General features: G+C 37.2%; 1 protein-coding gene across 1 annotated transcript; it reads right to left on the bottom strand.

Moving 5' to 3' along the window:
* Positions 1 to 1,406: 1,406 nt before the first annotated feature.
* Positions 1,407 to 6,485, bottom strand: LOC129001328 (mediator of RNA polymerase II transcription subunit 11-like). The gene is made up of 3 exons (XM_054428594.1): positions 6,161 to 6,485; positions 3,760 to 3,900; positions 1,407 to 1,707 (listed from the first exon to the last, which is right to left on the bottom strand). The coding sequence occupies exons 1-3, from the start codon at positions 6,234 to 6,236 to the stop codon at positions 1,532 to 1,534; spliced, it is 393 nt and encodes a 130-aa protein (XP_054284569.1). The 5' UTR covers positions 6,237 to 6,485; the 3' UTR covers positions 1,407 to 1,531.
* Positions 6,486 to 8,317: the final 1,832 nt, after the last annotated feature.

Below are 8,317 nucleotides of genomic sequence, written 5' to 3'. Positions count from 1 at the left end.
AATAAATCCTTCTCTCAACCATATTTTTCTTGTCATTTGATATTTTGTATCAACAATGCAGACCTCAATATTGGAAGTCAAACAATACACATATTATTCAATGGGGAAAAGGCTTAGTAAAAAAACATGCAACAACATTTATTTGTAAAATGTAGTTGCTTTATAGTAACCATTACACTGTAAGTTAAGAATTCAGACTGTAGACTATGTCACTTAGTGTGAGAGGTAGTATAATGATATGCACCATCAAGACCATGAAAAACTGCAGAAACTGGTGACTAATGCATAAGTACTCAACAGTAAGATATATTTTTATTGCTTCAAGATTTCTTTTATGAAAAATATAATTTTTATGAATAATACTATTTTCATGAAAAATATTTCTCTTTTAAAATGGAAAAGAAGATTCTGTGATCATCATTTCCAGTCACACAGGCATTTAAATTTTTATTAAATCCGCTTAAAATAAATTGTTGGTCGTTGAATCAAAATGTTAATCATGGGTCGTAATTTCCGAATTGGATCGTTCATTTTAAGGCAACAGCATTACCTGTAGAAATCTGAATTACATAGAAATTGCAATCAGCCTACTACAAATTTAAATAATTAACCTTTAGAGGTGACTGAGTTTACATTTGCCCACCTCTTCAAGTCTAAGGAACTGGCTTTATCTTGTTTGTTCACTAAAATTCTCCTGCATAACCTCTCATACTCAGTTGAAATGTTTAAGGGCTGTGCAACATGGATGCTGCTACCGTGTTTTACCTCCCGCAGTGCTAATTTCCTAGAGTTCAGTTCTATGTGTCATTTCTCGTGTTTTGTTTTCTGTTAATGTTCGCTACTTTTATGATCTTTGTTTGAGGCATTTTTTTCTTAAAATGAATAATGAATGAATGAATAATTGTATGTATACATTTGTCATTTACACTGTTACTGTATGATTTTTGTTAATGATTCCATTGCATATACCTGTGAGCCATATATCTCTTGTGTTTTTAAATCAAAATCACTAGTCGAGTCTGAAAAAGACACAGCATTGCGTTTCTTTCTACTATAGCACTTAAAGCATCGTATATATGTTGAAGAAAATGCAACTAGTCTCTAACATCCAGTTCACAAAACTTCAATTCAACAAGCAATGTTCTATTTGAGGTAAACCAATCTTCTGTGATTTCTCGCCCTTAATACATTTTTTTAGAAGATTTAACCAAGAACATTTCCCAAAAGGCTTTTACTGTATAGTTTTATCTCCATTTTCTGATGGAAATCACTCATGAGGGGAATGTAGAGGAGGGAAGGGGAGGAGCTATAGTTAAGATACATTGTTGATTCCTCACCATGAAGTTCACAAGGCTCACCTCAATGACCAGTTTATTTACATAAAAAAATGTTAAATGAAACTAGTGTAGCATAGGAAAAACCAGTATATTTCACTTGAAAACCACATTGATGTCTTTACTCTCTAACAAAACAATATTAGGCTATACACAAAAGTTACATTGAGAAATCACAAAACACTCATAATCAGACTTCACTGGTTCATAGGTTGGCCCATAGGAGGTGCTGGTCTCATGATGCCTCTAGACTGCAGCTGTTTGTTCTTGATACGTTCTAGCTCGTTTACTCGGCTGCGTAAATGTTCCAAACGATGCCAGGCCATCTGAAGCACCTTCTGAGAAGCATAACCTGACCCTTCATGTGGTTGGCCTGAAAGTTCAAGAGATATCAGAATTTTGATAATAGGCCTAGTTTGTATCTATATTTTGTGGTAGCTTAGTTTGGAAAAGAGCCAGTTCACCTTGCAGGGTGTCCACAGAAATTTTGTCATTAATTTCCCTGACTTTCCATGACTATCCCTGACCATAAACCATTGATTTCCATGACTCACGAACATTACTCGAAAATTATAATATACTGCAAACACACAAATAATACTGCCTAGACAGAAAATATTGAAATACGTATTAACAGATAACAATGGCGTACAACAGGTACAACAATGAACTAAATACAAACTCAAAACTCATAAACTAAGACAACTGTATAAATTGAACTGTCGTATATTTGTGAAAAATTCTGAAAAATGCTACAATAGTTGGGGTTACGGCTGACTAGATCATTGAAAGGACCCCTGAAATCCATCCATCATTGGTGATTTCCATGACTTTCCATGACTTTTTGCCTATTTCTATGACTTTCAATGACCAGAATTTTTTTCCATGACTTCCCATGACTATCCCTGACTTTCCAGAATGTGGACACCCTGCCTTGGAAATAAAGATAGCTTACATAAAATTAGTACCAAGAAGTGAATCGCATTTCTCTGCTACATCCCATTTCCAGCCGTCCTACTTAACCGATTTTTACGAATGAGGTGTCATTTTAAGCTTAGGATCCGGGGGAGTGACAAATGTGACTAAAAAGATAATATCTTTCAGGACTTCACCCCCTAGTGTTAGATTTATTTCTATAGTTTGCTTTCAACAAACAGTGATGCTGACCAAATTTCTTTATAAGGTTTAAATGTTATAGCCAATACCAAGAACAGGCTAGCGTGACGCTGCATCATAGTGAATACCATTCGTGCGCCATCGCAAGCCGTGGCGACACTAATGAAAATATACTAAACAATACTTTTAAATCAGCTGGTATAAATTTCCACTGTGGAAACATATTTATCAGCTTATATACTTTAGTTTGACAAATATTACAGAAATAACCACTAAGCAAAGCTTGATAGTACATATTAACAAAACATATTAATAAAACTTTTATTAATCAATAAGCAAAATAACAAGTGTAAGTCTTAACCCTTACCGCGCACAACAGATATGTTGGGTGGCTTTGACCGTAACCCTCTTCAGTATCCAATAGTCAGTGACGTAACACTACGTACCGGGACATAAAAAATTATTTCCCAAAAGTCAAATCTAGGCTAATTACTTTAAAAAAAATCATAATCATATAACAACAATAAAACCAATATAATAACGAACGGAATGGAGAATGAAGTTTCCCATTGAGTCTGCTAGTTAAAACTTGCGAGTTAGTCCGTTCACAACGCTGGCGCCTCTCATTGCAGAGATTGGCAAGTGTAGCGTGCTGCTAATTTGAACAATCGGAGGGGGGGGGGAATGTTGTTATTGTGATTTACCATCATGAGAGATGTTCCCCAATAGCTCCTGCACTCTATCGGCAAAACTGGGAACAACCAAGACCAGCCAATGCACTCTGTATTTAAAGGTGAGTATAGTCTTTCATAGCGTTTTGAGCAAAGGAAATTTCAGCGAGTATATTCTTCTATAGCTAAGAAACAAGTTTTGAAACCTAATAAAATATGCAATTGGCGCACGGGTTCCCTCAAGTTTATTATTTGGAACCACAAATATAAAAATTGAAGCGGTAAGGACCATAAACATAAAAAAATGGCGTCACTGCTGAAAGTAAACATTATTTAACATTACTTTAATGTGTGTCCAAACCATGTAATATTATTAGTATAGGATTCGGGCCAGTTGCGTCATTTGTTTATGTTTATGATCCATAAAATCTCTGTTCTAATATTTGTGTTTTGGTATTTGCAACTGTGAATCAATATTTTAAGTGCAAACACTATATTTTCGACAAACATTTAATAAGCAACTATTTTGACACAAAAGATTTTATGAACAGCATTGAAAGTTTGTTGAAACTGGTTGTGTGTAAGTAAACCTCCTCAAATTTCTAAAACCAAATCCTACTGGATTAACATTAATTTACCTGTTGATACTTGAGTGAGATAGTTAATCTGCTCTGTAAGTTTTGATTCCACATGGTGTAGGGTTTTGAGGAACTGATTGGAGTGGCTTTCTGCTTGTTTTAGGCTTGATTTGTCTTTACTAAGTTCCATAAGAGCATGTCCTGAAAAAAATTACATTAGTTTATTTGATTTCTAGTATTGCAATGTTTACAATTAAAAACAACAACGTGTCTGATTGTAGGCTGCCAGTTATCGATTGGTATTTTCTTAAATTATTTTGCACACTAAAATAAAATAGGGTGAAGTGGGGTAAGTGTGACATAAAAATCATAAAGTTCATCTTTACAATTTTTTTTCTCGGTTATTTCTAAAGCTAGAAACTTGAAATTTTTAACACTTAAAACTTTAGAAATATCTTTATTGGTAAAAAAAACCAAAGTGATAAACTTATGCTTTCACTATTTTTTTTACTTACAAAAAATGCCTGCCAGCTGTCACACTTGCTCCATGGGGTCGGGGCAAGTGTGATAGCGGCCTCTATAAAATCCTGTAACTCTTTTAATGGTAAATGGGGCAATTGTGATAAATACCCAGTTAGTGCTCTTTCAGGAACATTTTGATTTAAGTCCCTATCATTCTTACTTTTTGAGATATTTACAAATGAAATAAAGACGTACAAATCTGCGGATATTTGTAAAAACTTGCATCAGATCACACTTGCCCCGGGTGTCGGTGTCACACTTGCCCCAGCCATTGAAAATTTCCGGGGTAAGTGTGACATGTGGTTTTAAATTTAATGATAAATTTGTACACGTTTTAAATATTTTGTCTAAAAGTGTAGCTTTTAGGCTCTTTAAAAATCTGAGTTTGATATAAATTGGTCAAAATTTAAAATAACTACAATTAAACAAAATTTCCGAACAAACTTTGATTTTGACCTAAAATGTCGGACTTAATTGATAAAAACTATGTAACTAGATACCTTATATGTCAAACATTATTTCAATGACAAAACCAAATTTTTTCAGCGATTCCCAAAAACAAGATGGCCGGCTATCACACTTACCCCGCTGTCACACTTACCCTACTCCACCCTACCCCCACCGCAGCAATCCTGCCGACTAAGCGAATTTCCATTTGTCGGAAATGATTTTCAAAATCATCGATAATAATGAATGTTCCCCTTAACAGGAAAGTACCCATGTGAATAACTTACATAGCCTAGGTCTTACAACAGTCTTTCACCAATAAATAGAAACCAGTCCTCAGCAAAGGTTTGAATACAAAATGATAGCTCAGTAACTTTACTGGGTTTTTAACTAACTTAACTGAGCTACGCTTAGAACAACATGTTTTGAAATACGGTAATTAAATAATAATTACGGTACACCATGGCTCATGTCACTATGCAGGGAGGTCAGTATACGTGACAGTCCTGGAGACCCCATCAGCGTTATCACGCCCCTCCTCCCTTGTTAGTCCTGTTACCTAAGACTAACTAACAAACTGGATATCCACGTTATCTTCAGTGCCATATATGGTATTCTAATGGCTTTTTCTCCATATCTTAATAGAGGGAATTCTCTACAACTAACCTAACCCAACTACATGATAAAACTGCAGTAAGCTATTAAGCATGTAATGTAGGCCTATGCATTAGGCTACCGGTAAGGCTATTTTGTTGTAGGAAGTTTGAGCTGAGTTCTGGGTCCTAAATAAGTACCAATTGAACTCAATGATACCAACAGTCCAATCGTTATTAATTTGCAGATTCAGACATAGGCTATTTCTAAGTTTTGTCAGAATTTTAACACGTTCACTGCGGGCGTATCCGATCGGATACGGGCTGAGCACTGTCCAGGTGCTGCCGTAACCGATCGGATACGCTCGGCAATGCCTTTCGTATATCGTTGTTTTTGCTCTAACGTCGGTCGAAGGCGGACCTATACCACATTAGCGTGTAGTGGGTGACTTGCTTTTTTATTGTGTTGTAGGTTGGTAGTAAAATTTCCCCATAAAATCCCTGTCCGGCAAACTTAAAAATCAACTTGTTGTCCCGTCATTCTCCCTCCAATTGGCAATACAATGGGACCGGCTACGTTCCAAGCAGTGCTGCTATCTGTGAGTGTTTAGTGAACTACGTTGACTCTTGTTATAAAGCAGGACATCACCGCACGTTATTTGCTATTCGTCCTACCGAAATATATGAGAGCCAATCACCCGGCAATCGGGTTTGTTCAACTCTGCGGGCTGCACCGCACTGGGACTACGCCTGCCATTTGATGGCCCGCAGCAAAAGTGTTAAAGAGCTGTTTTAAGTGCAAATTTAGGCCTAGTCGCCATTCCTAATTCCTAGGGTTCATCCAAATTGGAATTGGTGTAAGTAAGTTATACATTATAACACTGAAAAATCCTACTAACCTGCACTTTGTAAACACAAAATTATGTCCTTTTCTATGGCATCAAGTGTTTGTATTCTCTCCATGGGAGCAGTCATTGTTATTATGCCAATGTCTATTTCAATTTGTCGACACAATTAAAATAATGTATAAGAATACAGTTGGCTCCTATTTCCAACATAACACAAATCACACGGCTATGGATGGGGTGTAACTTTGAATGTTGACTACTTAACTTTAACAAAACTTTTAACTAAAAACTTAGGCTTGTTTCACTTGTTTGTACAGCTAAGTTACAATGCTACAAATTCTCTACAATACAAAATAAAATACAAATACAATTGACAGACTGACTGAACTGACTGACAGCGACAGCGGTGAAGGTGACAGCATTACAAGTAAAGAAGAGAAGAAGAAGTGAAGTTACTGACACACTGACACTATACACACTACTGACAAGACAACAGGAACAGGAGACAAGAACGGGACGGGACCGACCACGACCACGGCCATCACGGTCACCTTTAATCCCATGCCGTGGCGTGGTTCCTTTTATACTCTGCGGCAGCCGCTGCGTTCGATTGCGGGCACCGAATGTTTGTGTGGTGGCCATGGCATCGGTGGGTTTATCAGGGCTACCAACTTAGGAGTTTTTATTCACCTTACCACTAGTAATGATTGTGCCCCTTCGACATCCCTGAGCTCGTAGTCCTCTGATGAACAATCCCACTAACTTGGTCTAGATTTTATTTCGTCGATGAACTGTTCAATGTTGTCTTAAGTCGTAGTGGGTTCTGTCATTTTGCATTAACTAAATGTGCAAACTGATGCTCAGAAAAGGAAAACAAAACCACCTACCACACCGACAACAGAAAGTGAAATTAGGGAGGCAAGGCAGTGCCATGTTGCGCTGAGTTTCTTTTGATAAATTGGCAGCACTTGACAGCGCCGCTGCGGCACGCCGCAAAGTAAAAAAGCTCCCATATAGCCTAACACAATGCCACGGCCGCCTTTAACTCCAGGCCGCGGCCTTCGAAGTGGCAACGTCGCAAGTGGTATTGTAACAGCTGTTTTTTTGGAAGCAGCTAATGGTATTTGTGTATTTACGATGAAAGATTGGTTACTGGACTATGACAATATTGACTCCGTTTAAAATGTACAGATATATATTAACTCATATTGTTTCGGTTTTCAATTCTGTATGTTTTATTTTCAATATTTTAATAAATTTATGTTCATAAATTTAAATTTAAATCAATAAAGTGTGAATTAATGAGCTGATGTCACCTGTCTGCGATTTAATCTTATGGGACGTCTGTCACTAAACAACACCACTTGCGACGTTGCCAATTCTACCAGGTCGTGGCCTGTAGTTAAAGGTGGCCGTGGCAATGCACCTAGAGGCCGCACGTTTCCACGGCTCCTAGGTGCGCCGTCGTGCGTCTAGCCAGCCGCAGAGGATAAAAGCACCCATTTAACTCAATGCACTTACAGGGCTGGAGAACGCAGCGGCGTGCGGCGTGCCGAAGTGTATAAAAGAGGCCTTAGTGACAACACTGTCTGTAGTGCTGTTACAGCTGTTTTGTTTGGAAGGCAGCTAATGTGTATTTGTGTATTTTTTAAGTATACAAAATCTTGGTTACTGGGCTATGAAAGTATTGTCTTTATCTTAAATGCAAAGAAATAAATTTTCGATTTATATTGTTTTAGTTTAGTACCAGCGACCACATAAGACCAATACTAGTAGATGGAGCCTCCTATCTAGCGTTTTCAATTCTGTATGTTTAATTTTCAATATTTGAATATATTTACGTTCATAAATTTAAATAAAAAAGTGCGAAATAATGAGCTGATGTCACCTGTCTGCCATGTTATATTATGGGACGTCTGACACTAAACAACCCTACTTGTGACGTTGCCAATTCTACCAGGCCGCGGCCTGGAGTTAAAGGTGGCTGGCCTGCGGGAGACTTGTTTCTTTTTTAGCCAAAGAGTATAGTCGGTTAAATGCGACTATTTCAGTATCGGCAAGATGCGATGTCTGTTGTTTGTGTCGTCGGTAAAATGGGAATATTTCAGGGTTATTGATTTTGATCCACATTTCCCTTATAAAAATCTAAAACGTTTTTAAACTGTTCTTTGGCATCAACACCACTAATAAATTAAAGCACAGTACTCA

Source organism: Macrosteles quadrilineatus, unplaced genomic scaffold, assembly GCF_028750875.1.
Source record: "Macrosteles quadrilineatus isolate MER2022 unplaced genomic scaffold, UCM_ALF_1.0 Scaffold_8__2_contigs__length_117827958, whole genome shotgun sequence".
Classification (NCBI taxonomy): domain Eukaryota; kingdom Metazoa; phylum Arthropoda; class Insecta; order Hemiptera; family Cicadellidae; genus Macrosteles; species Macrosteles quadrilineatus.
Note: the sequence above shows the minus strand (reverse complement) of the source record. Positions and strands in the feature narration are given on the sequence as shown.